This window comes from Alligator sinensis, unplaced genomic scaffold (assembly GCF_000455745.1).
Source record: "Alligator sinensis unplaced genomic scaffold, ASM45574v1 scaffold584_1, whole genome shotgun sequence".
NCBI classification, from domain to species: Eukaryota; Metazoa; Chordata; order Crocodylia; family Alligatoridae; genus Alligator; species Alligator sinensis.
Genome location: NW_005842419.1, coordinates 901,889 through 917,763, shown reverse-complemented (window position 1 = coordinate 917,763; position 15,875 = coordinate 901,889). Strand labels below are relative to the sequence as shown.

Sequence of the window (15,875 nt, the reverse complement as noted above, 5' to 3'; positions counted from 1 at the left end):
AGAGTGTAGCTTGGGAGACTTACAATTATGAGGTAAGACGTCCTCATGTTTTGCATGGTTCTGATCCTGACTTTTGGTAGTTTTGGTAAATCACTTCATTTCTCTGTCTGTGTTTCTCCATGCATATATTTTGCATCATAACCACCTTGCATGGGTGACTGCCAGTTGGCCACTTAATAGTCATGGGTCTGTAACATTTTTTATAACTTACTTATGGAAAGTAGTTTGAAAGGGCAAATATTTTACCACATTCCTTCTGTATTAGGTCAGTTTAGATAATGTTGTCTGATCAACCCCAGTGCTCTCGGTACCCTTTGCTGATAGGTAGAGCATGAGTCTTTCACTCTGGGAAGTGCAAGCCATTTCAGAGCACAGAATTAGTGTGAGTAACAACTGAGTTTAATTTCCCCCTGCGCTTCAGGTTTAGGACATTTTCCTGTAAGAGCACAGGACCCATACACTGTTCACTTGGTGTTGCTGACTGATGACAATGAATGCAGGAAACTGTCACTGCTAACATACACATCACATTGGCATTCAGAAAGAGTACACTGCCCAGGTTGGGAGGCTGAGACTGCCCAGTCTCAACTTCTGCCTGGAAAGTTAATATGACTTATCAGGGGGTGTTTCCAGAACAAATGATTCAAAAGCACATTCTCAAAAAATACAGTAATCTACCAAATGACTTGCTTCCCTCCCAACTTAAAAATAAACTTGGCTTCCTGCCTAACTGAAGGCCAGCACTTAACTGGTACATGTCATGTTGTCTTGTAATTTATTTTTTTCAGTCCAAAACAAAGCAGGGAATGTATGTTCTGATTCAGGGAAGTCTAGGGAGGAAGAGAGTATTCACTTCCAGGAATATTTGAACTAGAGAGAGCTTTTGGCAGCTCATTCATATTTGGGGACAATGTGTTTCCTTAGGACTGGAACTTTTCATGTTGAAAGGGAGCAGATAAAACCATTTTACTGAAATGGTTGTGTGTTGGAGATGGATTCTAGTGCTGTAGTGAACTGGCACCCTCTGGGCCAAATTGATCCTCAGTGTAACACCAAAGAAGCCTATGGGATCACACCATAAGGATTTTGACCATGCTGGAGCTAGAATTGTTCTGCACTAACAGTAGAGCCCATTAAGGAAAATAAAAATGAGCAGTGAATACTGATGACTTAAATGGCATCTGTGCTGGGATTTTGAAAGGAGCTTACATAGTTTGATACCAAAATTCCATGGAAATGTAATGAGATATGGGTGCCGAACTCCTACAGGCTTGTTTGAAAAGTCCAGCCCTGTTGTTGCAGCTCTGCTTCTGTGTCTGTTTATATTATAAAGCCCTATTGCCAGTTTGGGGCTAGGACATGCCAAGGTGCATGTCTTTCTCTTGCAATAGGTGGTTCCTCTTTGTAGCTCTAGGCTCCAGGTTATGACAAGGCATCAGAGTACTAGCAATCCAGCTTAGAGAATTCATGGGGCTTGTATAAGCATCCAGAGGTAATCACTGACTTTAGCAAGGTTTTAATTCTGCTTTGTTATAGTCCCTCCCAGTAAGCATCCAAGCACAAATGGGCTGTCTTAACATCTTCCATCTTCCATTGATCCCATTTAATGAGTGCTGCTAACCTCCCTATTGTGGAGACGGAGACCCTGCTACATGTTACAGATATTGTGCAATTAACTGGTTAATTGTGCAGTTACCTTAACACCAGGTACATGTGCAAAGTAGCTATCATATGATGAAAATCTCCAAGCAGCTATAAAGTTAGACCTCAAAAATGTGTACTAACTCTATAGCTGGTTGCTGCTGAGTTTAATTTGCATGTGTAGCAGGGTCTACTCTGTGGCTGGGAGCCCTGCCAGCTGACAGGGCTCCCAGCCACTGGGGTGTACCTTACCCAGCATGAAACCCTCAAGCCAACATGGGGCTCAGTCTTGGCTGTGCCTCATGGGCAGCTGGACTGAGAGCCCTGCAATTAATGGGGCTCTTGGTCTGGGGTGCACCTGACATGCAGCTGGGACTGAGATCCCCGCAACTCTGCATGAGGCACAGCTGGTGCAGGGAGCCCTGACAGTGGCCCCCATGGGTGGAAGCCCCTTCAGCAAAGGGGGGTCCCAGCCATGGGAGCCTGCTTCTTACTAGTACAGGGGAAGCCCTGCACTGGCAATCAGGCGTGATTGGATCTAATGTGCAATCCCACAATTGCATCTCCTGCCTTACACCTGTGGCATGATTGTGTGGATCATGCATTAGATCTAATCTCACCTTTACTTGTGCATGCAGAGGGGGCCAGACAGTGTCATGAACATTTATCACCTGATTCTGGTTATCAAGGAGCTACATTACACTGAAGAGCAAAGGCCATATGTTGAGGGCAGCAAAGCTACTTTGATTCCAACACTGCCTGTGAGCAGCTCAGCAGAGAGCATGCAAGCTCAGAGAGCCTCTCTCCCTGACACGAATTTGTATGAGGAAAGCAGCCTGTGTCACCTCTTTGGACCAAGATAAAGGTGAGAACATGCAGAGCTCGTGGAAGACCAAAATGCATTGGGAAAAGATAGAAGAAGTACATGCGAGTGAAAGCAACAGCCACCTCAGAGTGACCAAAGCATTGAATGATTTAGTCTTATACTTGTATATTAACCGCTGAATCATTAGCATGTTTATCCTTCTCATACCTGGGAGGAAAGGGGACAGATTATCTTAATACTGAGGGATGAGCCACAGAGAGGCTAGGTTATTTGAGTTAGGACACCTGGGAAGTCAGAGGTGGTACTGAAGGGGACTGAACCAACATCTCCAGCCACAGCCACCAGCACATCCTTCCCAGTTTTCCTCTTCCAAAGGCGTCAGAACCACTGAGACACGGTTTGCATGACATAGGAACTGTCCTCATCCTTTACCTAACACTTGAACAAGAGTCATTTTTATGAATTTGAAGGAGAGGACTGAGCCTTTTCTGTGTTGTGCTTTTTAAGTCTCAATTAATTGTGAGTTCTGGAGATGATAAACTTCCATTTCTCCTGACCTTTTAAATTTCCTGTTTCTGGCCAGGACCAGAAGTAGAAACTCCAAAAGTCCTCCTCCCAAGCACATTCCTGAGGGATAATCTATCTGTTCTGGAAACTGGAAGTACTAGACATCATGAGACAGACAGCCTAACCCCTGAGACTCAGGCAGGAGGGGAATGCCTGAATTTGTCTCTGCTTTTTCAAACGGAACTGCCAGGAAGACGGAAATTTGCCAGTTTCCTCCTGTCTGTCTTCCTCACAGCCAGACACTTCCCTTCTTGTTTTATCTCCGACCCCACCGGGTGCTGCTGAATCCCTACTTCGTAGCAACTCTATAAGCATCTCACTTTCCTGTCCCCTCTTTGGTGTGTTTGCACATACTTCCATTACTAACATGATGGATTTTTAGTTACAATTGCTAATTCAATATAAGGCTTAGCATTTGTATTTTTGAGCTCTATATAGATGTTTTTACTCTATTTTAAATTCCGCCACAAATGAGGTGGAGGATTGGAAGAAGAAAATGCATCTCCCCTTCCCTCACTTCCTGGAGCACACATCCTTAACTTAAGGAAAGATAAGCCCTCTTCAAAGCAAGGGAGACGAAACCCCCATTTCCTCAAGAAGTGTGGGCGTTGAGGCACTCCCTGAGGGAAGGAGGCTTGCAGGAAGCGAGACAACATCAGTGCATTCTGGCAAAGGAAGCAGGAGGTTACTGATCGTTCCCACCCCAATGATGATCCAACTTACTCAGAGCTTTGGACTTCAAAGGAACTTCATCCAGCATGGGTGGGGGAGCTGGGAACTGAGCTCGTAGCTCTGCCATGGCGATTTTGTAACCCGTCACTCCCACTCATGCACTGTCAGACCTCTGTGGCTCCTGTGGCATGACTTGCTGCATTACACACACAGTTCCGACCTAGCAGGGTCCTGCCAAGTTTATTACTTAATGCATTAGGATCTGTTTCCCACTTGTAGACATATAATGAATCACACCTAACTCCCAGTACTGAATCCTCCCTCACTCCCTGCCCAGAAGTTTCTTCCAAACAGACATTGATCTTGACAAATGTCTCATCCCTGCTTGGAGTCCAGTTGTGCTTCAATACATGACTTCATGGTAGTTCAAGCAGCACACAAGCTACCAGAAGTTAGATCTGGAGTAGAATTTGCCATGCTATGCCACACTGCCTCTTTCTTTAGAATCCAAGCTTTGAATGAAAAATAATAATAATAAAATAAAATCCCTGTTTCTGACCTTGTGGTTGCAAAGAACACCTGGAAACTGCTAGTTAGGAGGTGCCACTGAAGAGAAGGCAGATGACTGCATTTCAGAAGGGCTGAATTCACTTCCCTGTGGCATCCCAGCCTTTTTGTAAGCTAACTGCCTGTCTATTTGGGGAAACAGACTTGCAGAACTATCCCAGTGGAACACCCTGTGTAGATGTCCTTATTTTGAAACAAAGGTTTCCAAATGTATAGCTGTTGTGCCTAGCTGCAATGGCATGCTTATACCAACATAGTTCTGTCAGATTTGCAGCCAAACCCTTTATATTTCTATGCCATAGTTCACTTCCTCTCACTTTTGTCTGTCCTGTGTTCAGTTTTTTCTGGTTTTGTGCATAACCTAAAAACTGAAGAAAGGCTATGTCATATCCAGATGTGCTTATCCAATTTTAATAAAAGCAGTGTTCATTAACTACACAGGGCTTTCAATGCTGTGTTATTACCAGTGCTGAAACTGGCTAGCTTTCCACATTCTCAAGTCTTCTAATCTTGTTTCAAAGCTGCTGTTAGAAGCCTTGTAAAAGAGTCGACCTAATCAATTTCAGGGTTCCTATTGGCAGCCTTGAAAATAAGGAAGGAGCAGTTCTGAAACTGACCAGCTCCCGTTATTTTCGAAGCTCCCAATAGCAGCCCTTTGATTGCTATTTCCCATTCATAGCTTCTGGTGCCAGTTTTTATGCAGTTAAATGGAATTCAGCTACCTAACAAAATAAAGAGCGGGGCTGAATGATGCTGTGGACTTAATGTGATCAGTAAGGAATTTTTTGTGGGGGATATCTTTTATTGTTTCATAGTTTCATAGTAGGTAGGGTCAGAAAGGACCTGAGCAGATCATCAAGTGCAACCGCCTGCCATGGGCAGGAAAGGACGCTGGGGTCAAACGACATGGTGTCTGTCTAGCCTCCTTTTAAAGACCCCCAGGGTAGGAGCAAGCACCACTTCCCTTGGAAGTTGGTTCCAGATCCTAGCCGCCCTAACTGTGAATTAGTTTTTCCTAATATCTAGCCTGAATCTACTCTCCATCAACTTATGGCCGTTATTCCTTGTTACTCCCGGTAGTGCTTGGGGGAACAGGGACTTTCCCATTGCCTGCTGGTCTTCCTTGGCCAGTTTATAGACGGATCAACTGCAAGGTTTATCCCAATCATAAAAGATATCCCCAACAAAAATCCTTGCTTCTCACAATTCCTGAACCATTGTGGTCATGCTATGAAATCTGCACTTAAGCATTTTATGCATTAGTCAATATGCAGATAAACAATGTTTGCTATATGCAAATCAATAGGCATAGAATTGGAACTGGCATTGCATTTTACAGTGAAGTGAATTACATACTTGTCTGATAGGCATATAAATAGGGCACACTGCTTAGGTTAGTGATTTTTGACTGCCTAGCTTAATGTGCTGGTAGTTACGGTTGGGGCCTGTGACAGCTACTGTAACGCAACTAATGGAGAATAAGGCCAATGAGTATGAACTGATGTAGACAAGTCTTCATAGACATCCTGAAGTTATAGCAATGTAAACTAGCCCCATTCATGTCATTGAGATGTTAAGACAGAACCTTAAAGACAGCAGTTTAAATGTCAACACCGTTAGCTATTTCATTGCTGCTTATTCTAAGCACATATAATCCATTTAAACTATGAAAGTAGTTTAGCTTGTAAGACTTCATTATACAAAAATATTAATGCACTGTATGGGTAATAAGAGACTAAGCTCTTATGTCACAATGCCAGCCCCCAGCAGTGAACTACTGCCCATCTTAAGATGCACAGCAATAGAAACTAGAGGAGCTGTAGTGCAGGACAGTGCCTGGAGTGAACAAGCAAGGCAGAAAAGAGCAAGCAAGGAACTGAAGCTCTATGGAATAGGCTTGGACTGGGCTTTCCTTCAGAAGACCATCTATTATGTCCAGCATGGGATACAATATCAGCTAGTTGGTAAACATATGGGAAAGATTTTTGCTAAGAAGGAATTTAGGATCTCTGCTGTGCCCTCATCTTTCCAATGCCAGTGAAAAGAAAAAGGAGGTTGCAACAGTACAAAGGTAACATGTACACCCTTTTAAGTGAAAGTGTTCAATAAAGGCAATATTTTCTTGCATGCAACAAGCCCCAGAATATGATACACACCTGAAGGCACAATGAAGAAAAGAAGATTTTTACAGTTATAACTGCAAAGAGCAGGGACAGAGCCTAATCATCAGCTGATTCACTCTCCCTTTCCTGCTTAGCTAAAAATTGAAAATCCTTGCTGAAGGCATGTATCCAGAGGTGGATCTATTATTTTGAAAAGAGCTAAATTATCTCCAGGGCAGTGAAATGGGAGAAAAGGGAGACCAGAAGCAGCTAGCAGACAGCAAAATTGCCCTAGGAAAAGTTAGCTTGATTAGTGGAACATCAAGGCCATTACTAAGGAGAGATAATCACTAACATACCTGGAGTGAAAAACAATGTTTCCTTCAGTCAATTGCCTTAGCTGCCTGAATAGTAATGCTACAGCTGCTGCATGGTGGAGCAGGAATCACAGCAGGGTTCTTCTATCCTAGTTAGATAATTAGCTTCCCCACTTAGTGCATGCACCCCAAGTTTGGAGGGCTGACTTTAGGGGGAAAGGGTGTGTATTGTATGCAAGAAAATATGAAAAATGAATGTTCTGGTAAAGCCTGCTGCAGGCTATATTGCAGCCTCCCAGGCCACTGCTTGATGTTTTTTGATGTAGTGCCACTTGTTTGTAAGATGCATATACTCATGTTGTTTATGAATCAGTTATAAAAAGGTCAGATCTTCTTGCTGCTGTAGACTGACATAACTATATAGCCTTTTGTATAGATGGAGGTGTTGGTACACGGTCCTCAATGATGGCCAAGAGGGATGAAGGAAAACAACAGAAAGCATGCTTATTAGGGCACTTCCTTTTATTTACCATGGACTGGTTCCAGTAGATGTTGTCCCTTGAATATCATAACATACTGTGCTGTATTAATAGAAGCATTACTTGCAAATCAAGAGAAGTGATTCTCCCACTCTGATCAGTACTGGTGAGGCCTCACCTGGAGTAGTGTGTCCAGTTTTGGACCCTGCACTTCAAGAAGGATGTGGACAAATTGGAAAGAGTCCAGTGGAGAGTGACAAAAATGATTAGAGGTCTGGAAATGCAAGTCATGAGAAAAGGCTGAAGGAACTAGAATTGTTTAGTCTAGGGAAGAGAAGACGAAGGGGGGATTTAATGACGGTCTTCAAATACCTGAAGTGTGGTTATGAAGAGACTAGAGATAGATAAGTCTCTGTGGTTGTAGGGAATAGGGCAAGGAGTAATTTAAGTTGGATTAAATGAAGAATTTCTCACCGTGAGAGAAATTGAGCATTGGCACAGGATGCCCATAGAGGTTGTGGAAGATTACCTCCATCCTTGGAAGATTTTAAGAGCAGGTTAAACCTGAATGACTTATGACTTGTGTCACCAGCATACTGTTTTGGCAACTGTTATCCTAGGGCTACTTGGCCCTGGTTAAGTGATGCTATGTGGTTTCAATATAACACAGAAAATGGCCCATGATGTAGCAATCAACTTAATACTCTGCAGTGATTGCAGAGGGAATGGGAGCTGGCAACCTGAGTCATTTGGCCAAGTAGTGGTTTTGCCCTGGGAATGGTAGCTTTATGTCTTCACTACCCAGAACCGGTCAAGGAGAAAAGTGAGGAACTTTAGTTACTGCAGGAGCATTTAACAACAGTGGCTCTTCATCCTTGCCAAGAACAGGCTTTAAATCCTGGTGACAAATGATCAATTAAAAGAATTTATTCTTTAAAATGACTTTCTTCTATAAAAACAAACCTCCTTTCTCCTGTTCTGTTTTTAAGAGGTGATGAAATCTGCTGCCAGACATCTCCTAGTCCTAGAACTCATGAAATATCTGAGCCTTCCCCACCCTTTTTTTATCCTAGTATCTAATAAACAGACCCTGATTAATGCTGGACCGTAATGGAAATCCCATAGAAAAGCATGTGACATCTCTGCGCGAGCCCAGTGAATTAATCATGTCAACAAAACAAATGCCCTGGGAACCCCACTGAACAGCCAAAGCATTAGTCCTGGGTACAAAGCTCATTTGATTAAAAATCATTGGGGGGTTGTTTTTACCCCCCCCAAATATTGATAACTATATGTGATTTACTTGGTCCTTTTGACCTGAGAGACTCCAAGAGCTTTATAATAATTAAATAACCCCCACAATCTGCCATTATATAGCTATATTAATAATAATAATAATAACAACTAAAATTTGTATTACAATAGCACCCTGGAGCCAATAATACTATTCTGGATGCTGTATGTGGATATAGTAAAAGACAGTGATCGAGCTTACAGCCTAGATCAGCAATTCTCAGCCAGCGTCGCAGCACCCTGGGGTGCGGGCTGTTGTATCCTTTAGAGGGTGCTGTACAAAATGAACACTGTTAGGTATGCAAATGCCTACACATGATTCACAAGATAAACCCAAAAATTTCAAATAGGAATCCGTAGTGTGAAACCATTTCTGACCTATTGTGGTCTGTCCGAGTTCTTTATGACAGAACCGTTGCTCTATTATTTTTCTGTAGTAAAAAAATAAGTGAAAGATAAAAGCTGGCATTTTCCAAGGGGTGCCTTGAGTCCAATGAAGCCTTGAATCTAACAAGATTGAGAACCACTGGCCTAGACAGACAAGGAGTCCAGGACCGGCATTTTAAAGGTACTTAGGTGCCTAATTTCCTTTAGGAATCTGGCCCTAAAGTCATATGAAAACGGGATAGAACCCAGATGTGCTCATTTCCTAACAATCCTGCCCCTGCATAAGCCACTAGCACAGTTGGAGAAACAGCCACAGGGAGGTTTATTTGAGTTACTCAGGGATTCACAACCTTAGTTATGGAGCTTGTGAATATTTGATGTGCTGAAGGTCGGCTCCTTCTGTTTGTGTTCCTGCCGGGCTGATGTTAATGGAGCTGCTCACACAGTTGGGGGTTGCAGGGACTGGTTTGTGGGGCAGTAATGCTGATACGAACAATGCGACACTTCCAGGTCAGCTGAACTACTTCTGGTTTCTGTGGTGACAATGGATTATAATTGAATTTGGCTATGTGGAGGGAGGCTTGTGAAAAGTGCCTATACTGTAACTCTGAGAGGTTTAGGAACAATGGCACAGGAAAAGCACCAGGTTTCATAGATGGCGGGGGAAAAATATCCAAGTAGATAGGCAATTCATTAGCTACTACAGAGCCAGTCAGGAGCTCATAGACATGGCTTATAATTCCACTTATTAATTAGTCTCTGAATTAGTCTATGAAGTCCCACTCTGCCCTGCCTTTTGCCTGGCTTCAGACAGGGCTACCTACCTCTCTCAGCACCACTTATTGTTAACGCTGTCTGAAATATCTCTTTATAAGGTCCTGTTTTCAGTTTCTTATCACTTACCAAACTTTTACCATTTGGGCTGAAATTTCCCATGCTGGTTGTCTGTCTCAGCTTGTGTTTCTGGAAATTTTAAGCCAAAATGGTTTAGTGGGCTAGAAGGAAAATAATGCCTCTTTGGGTTCTGGGGAGTTGAGCAGCTCTAGTGCCAGCATGCTTTGGAACAAGGACTTGACATTTGGCCGTACAATGCTAAGGGTGTCAGGGATGTATTATTCAGTTGCCATGAAGATCAACCCAAATCTATTCAAATTATGAAGCTTTGAAAATTGTAGTTTGTGCGTGTTCAAGTGAGACATCCATTTTAGCAGCCAAAAGTTTCTACCTGCAACAAGCCTACCCCATTCCTTCACAGCTTCTGTCATGGTGATGACACTGCATGTGAACCATTTTTGGAGTGACCGGTTAAGGGAACAAATCCAATCTTTTCCTGTTATAGCTGCTCAAATCCATGGTATGCTGGGTACCAGAACTTGGAGCTGGGGTCTTGTCTTTCTTGTGATCTCAAGAATCTGGCATCCAAAAAATGTGAAGGAGGGAGCTGCCTGATTTTAATGTAGATGAGCAAAAGTCAGACCAAGGTAGGGAAGGAAATAGATTGGAAAAAGGAGGCTGCTTAGTTTGGGGTTGAAATTGGTAGGAAAGAAAAATGAGGACTAGAGAGGAAGCATTGTGAATGGGAAGGATAAAAGGCTGAGACTGGGATTTGGGGGAGGGAAGGTCTGGACTAGTCAGCCAAGAAGTCTGGGAGTAGAAGATGGAGAGAGACTCCAGAGGGACTAGGGGCCAGTTGACCCAGGTGGCAGTTTTGTGATCAGATCAGGGGATGGAGCAGGGGAGACTGGGACTGGCTGGGCAAACAGACTGGGATAAGAAGCCAGAGAGAGATTGGGAACAAAAACTGGAAGTGGATGAGGTACCTGTGGAAGGTAGGAGTAATGCTAGGAGGCAGAGGCTGAAGGGAATGAAGAAACAGGTTAGATATATATTCTCCTCCAGAGATTGGAAAGAAGCCAATGCAAACCAAAATAAATAAAGGTGTGTGTACACCGATCTGTTATAATTAAGGTTTGCAATCATTAGGAGCATCCCAGAATAAAGGCTACCTGGACAACCTGAATTTGGTCCCCTTGTGCATGCGTGTTATGATACAGTCTTTACTTGCATGTTCACGCTGTTCCCTGCAGGACCCCAGTGGGATGGGTTTGCTGTGGGGGAGCAGCAGGGATGGTTAATAAAGGAAATTGTTTTTGATGAGCCCCTTCCTCATTTGCTGGAGATGCTGGAACAGGGTCAGTGAATGAGGCAGGGGATCACTGAAAAGAAAAGGGCAGTCTCATGGTTCAGGCAGTTGATGGCTGCCCAGGAGGACTGGATTCTCTCTCTGCTTTTGCCACAGAGCTCCCATGTGATGTCAGGAAAATTGCTTAAAGCTAGGGTTACCATATGTTCGGGTTTTCCTGAACATGTCCTCTTTTTGAGTCCTCCCATCTTCATCCAGGCGGTTTTTTTAAATATCAAAAAAAGTCCGGGATTTGAGATTTTGCTGTACTCAGCATCAAAGTTTTCCCTGGCACTGGGCTGCAGCAGGGCAGGAGGGGCACTGCTCCTCCGGGGGGGAAGGGAGGGGTAGCAGGGAGCTGTGTGGCCGGGCTGCACCAGCGCCTGTGCTCACAGGGCCAGGGCAGCCTGGAGATGCTTGCAGGGCTGGGGGAGCAGGGGGCTGCAGGTTAGGAGTCAGGGGCAGTGGCAGGGCTGGGGGAGGAGGGTGCGTGGTTTGGGACTGAGGGGCACCAGGGCATGGGGGACTGTGGGCCAGGAGTGCAGGGAACAGGCAGTGCCAGGGGGATGTAGGTCAGGAGTGAGGTGCATCAGTAGGGATGGGGTGGGGGTGGGGGCGGCTGTGGGTTGGGAGTGAGGGGCACCAGCATTCATATAGCCCCCCACCCTCCCCAAACAGGTGTCCTCTTTTTTGAAAATGGAAATATGGTAACCCTATTAAAATAGACTTCTCACAGGTGGCCACTAAGGGCAGAATCCTGTTTCACTTTGTGCACTGTTTTTCAGGCATGTAACTCCCATTTTTTGCACTTAAGCGCAGTTAGCTGTCATGTTCCACACACGCTGCAGAGGCATGAGCTTTCATGTGACTACTCGGCATGCGCAGGGATTTATGTACCTGGGTGAGAGTAATACTCCAAATCATAGCCAGGTAAAACCCTGTGGCTAAAGGGTATTAGATGAAAGAGGAGGACAAAGATCCTTTTGTATTTTGGTCTAATCTCCTAGTGGTTAAAGCACTTGCCCAGGAAGTAAGAGGTCCAGGCTTTAGCCCCCCCTCACCCCAAAGGGTTTTGTATCTCTGACTTACTAGCATACTGCTCTAACCACCAAGCAGGGGTTACCAGCTGTCCTCTTGAAGCTGACCCACTGCATCCTCCATTTAATAATCATTAGATAATGGAGCACTGGATAAATGGAAAACAAACGGTGAGGAAGGGTCTGCATGAGAAGCAAGTGTCTTGGCCAGGATCTACTTCCTTCTAGGGCAGCAGCCATCTCAGTGAGCCACACACCCTCCAATTTGTTTCATATCTGCCTCTTGTCTGCCCAGAAAGCTAGATTTAAGAGGATGGCTTGATAGGAGGCTAGGTAATGCCTAACTTTGGTCTCCTGCTTGTTTGGCAAATGTCCTGGCCAATAGGCTGTTAGGCTAAAATCTTAAATAGTCCTCTTCCTCCTCTGACATCTAACATGGCTTTTTGCCATGTAGATTTTTTGTGATTTTGACTTGTCCAAAGCAGACAACTGCATCCACATTGCGTGTGTAGTTGGGTCACAAAATGCTTAATTACTAGGAAAAATGAAACGGGATTCTGCCCAAAATGTTTCTCTTGCAGGTGTTTCTCATGACATCCCAAGGATCTGATCTGCAAAAATGCTGAACATAGCTGCAGCTCAAGTCCTAGGGAGCTATGCTCTGACTAAATCAAGTGAAATATAATGCTGAGTACTCTGATAAAACAGATCCAAAGGGTTTTGGACTTAGCCCCAAGAATTAGTGGATACTTTTATAATCTTTGTGCCTTAGTTCCTCCTCTGCAAAAATGGGGATACCCTCAGCTCCCAAAGATCTAGTGAAGAAAAAGTCATTAATGTTTATGAAGCAGTCAGATAACTTGTGTGATAAGCACCAGAGAAACACCCTGGAGTAAATTATTTATTCTTCAAATCAGGGTTTGAATAGTGTGTAGACAATAAGGCAGGGGACACACACTGAACAAAGAGGAGAAAAAAATATTGGAAAGCTGCTCGTTCACTCTCTTATACCTTGACTTCATCATCATTCTTTGGGAAAAGTAGTATGCAATCACATAAATACAGAGTGTTATAATGCATATGCACAAAGAGAGTGACCTAAGGTCACAAAGGAAACTTTAATTCTGAGATTTCAAGACTCTTGACTGCTTGACTTTACAGTAGTTAACATTGGGGTGGTGGGTGATACTTGCATGTTAACAGCACCATCCCTAGGGGTGTGTGGAGCCTCGGGCATATCAGCCTGTGTGGGGTTGGGGGGGCAGGGATGGTGAGTGGCCAGACCACAGAGCTAGGGGTGGGAGGAGGGGGTGGTGTGCGGCTGGATCATGGAGCCAGCGGCCGTGGCGGGGCCTGCATGGCACAATATGTAATGTATTTAGGGCCAGATCCAGAGCCCTTTGCAATTCTGTGGAATGACTCCCAATGATTTGCTAGGCTTCTAATTAGACTTTGAACCTGATGGGGTAAGAAGTCATCATTGCATCTCCCTGTGAATGGCTGTAACATAACATCCCTATAGTAACACCAATTGTTTGCTGGCAGCCTGACAGCTTCCTTTATTCTGCTCTCAGCTTGCAGGCCTCTGAGAGAGGAAAAAAAACGCAGGGCATGTTTTTGGTTGCTTAGCCTGATATGATGTACATTATGCATTTCTGCTGTATACTTAGAAAGATAAATGGATACTTTTTTAAAGGAAATCTTGGAACCTTCTCAGAGGGACATATTCAACCACCTGACCCGGATGAAAATGACTCCTGCTTACACCTTTAAGAACTCACTGAAAGGTAAGACCACTATGCCATTCCTTGATACAGCTCTGTTCCACCAAGGGCTAGATCCTGTTCCCATTGAAGTCAATGGCAAAAAACTTCCATTGACTTCTGTGGGAGTGGGAGTTGTCATGCAAGTTCAGAGATTAAATTCATACACTGGTGGGGGGTAGTTCTGGCAAAAAGACTTTTAATATGTATTCTAGCTTTTAAATAACATTCACTTTAACTGTGCTCGTTTCCCTTGTATGCTTGCTTTCCATGGTTGTGTTAATGTTCACAGTTTACTAGCCTGCATACTCCCTGGGTGTGAGCTTTAAGCTTGAGTGCTCAAACATTCAGTGAAACCAGATTTCAAAATTTATGGCTGTCCAAGCACAGTGAGAATTGGGAACTGAATTTTTTTGCTTGAGAATGCAGTTTGAAACTAATGCTCTTATTGGTTTGTTTTGTTATTGGGGTGCAGAACCAGAATCATGCAACTTTACAGACTTAGGGGCTGCATATATACGTGCTTAACTGCAGAGTGGACTAGTTGTAGAGTAAAGCATCACCATCTGCACTTATGATGGTATTAGACCACAGTAAACTAATTAACACTGCAGTAAAATAGTATCATCAGGGATCGTACTATCTTACACCAAAGTAATTTACTGCAATTAAATGCACGTGTAGACGTTGAGCATGGGTGTAAAATGAGCCCAGTCAGCCTAGCTAGCTGGGAGGCAGATTCCTGCCTGTTGCCTAGCCACATAGCTTTGTACTTTAAGCACCCTCGTGCCCCAGCCAACCTCTCTGCTGTCTGATGCTGCCACCCGGAGCCCAGCGCTGAGCCCCTGTGTCCCCTGTCAGCCTGGGCCTGTTGTGCCCTGGTTCAAATTGCTGCTGTCCTGGGTACACATGTAGATGCTGCGCCCAGGAGTAGTTTACTCAGGCTCAAACTGCTCCAGAGTTTATTGCTTTGCATTAATTGCATGTGTAGACACACCCAGTGTCAAATTTGAATGTTCGAAAGTAGTTGTTTGCAAATTGTGCAGGTCAAGAATTATCCATTTAATTAGTTCCTAATACACTTGAAAATGGTAGAATTGTTTTATGTACCACCATTCAGCAGAAAAAGAAGTGAAATTCATGTAGATAAGTATTACAGCACAAATTGTTTCCCCAACTGAAAATTCTGCCTTATGATATTCCCACGGAGTGAGTGTAATACGTGCAGAAATTTGCACCCAGAAAGTTTAGTATTAACTAGTTCTATAAGGCCCTGGCAGTTAGAATTATTGTAGAATCATAAAGTACATTATTTATTCAGTATCTAGAGTTGAAGTGATTTTCAGTGTATATCAGTATAGATCAAATGAAATTGCAGCCCATCATTGTTAAACACTGATTAGCCATTTCTCTAGGCAGGTTTAGTATTACGGCAGAAGGTAAGTAGAGCATTAACCCAGTAGTGGTAAACTTATTCTCACCGAGTAGGGGAGCCTGTTTCCCTACTGAAGTTCATTTGATGCATAATTCTTCAGACAATTGACTGGACTCAGTTGTCAAGTCCCCTGTGAATTGCGGCTGAATGGGGAGGTGCCGTTGTTGCCTTTGGGGACTATGCTCCTATAGCCTGAATGAAATTGAAAGTGTGGATGGGTGCCAGATCTTAAAGCAGAGGATTGTGCTGGCTGGTTACCACTATGTGACTGCCATGTACTGAGGTTGATTTCAGGAAAGGACAGCTGTAGCCTGGCCCCAGTTCCACTGAAGGCCTTATAGGGTGATGATGTGGTTCTGTACCTCTGAGAATGTGGACAGAACTATTCGGGAGAGTTGCCAAGTTATCTTACGTTACAGAAACAGCAGCAGCATCTCTGTTGAGTCTGCTGGCTGCAGGATTTAGGAATCAATTAGCGATCATTCTGACTTTAGGTGATAGGGAAATTGGGTAGGTATAAGGCATAATGCCAGGTAGCTGTCCATTCTAAAGAGAGGATATTTTTGAGGGCACCATTATTTCAGAAGTGAAGGGACACAAGACAGCA

General features: G+C 43.9%; 1 protein-coding gene across 2 annotated transcripts in view; it reads left to right on the top strand.

The window, feature by feature from the left end:
• Positions 1-15,875, top strand: part of LOC102372073 (Golgi apparatus membrane protein TVP23 homolog B) — a 157,354-nt gene that overhangs the window by 69,841 nt on the left and 71,638 nt on the right. For both annotated transcript variants that reach the window (XM_025211656.1, XM_025211657.1), the window contains exon 7: positions 13,767-13,857. In XM_025211656.1, coding sequence (XP_025067441.1) covers positions 13,767-13,857 — 91 coding nt within the window. The remainder of the gene's footprint in view (positions 1-13,766; positions 13,858-15,875) is intronic.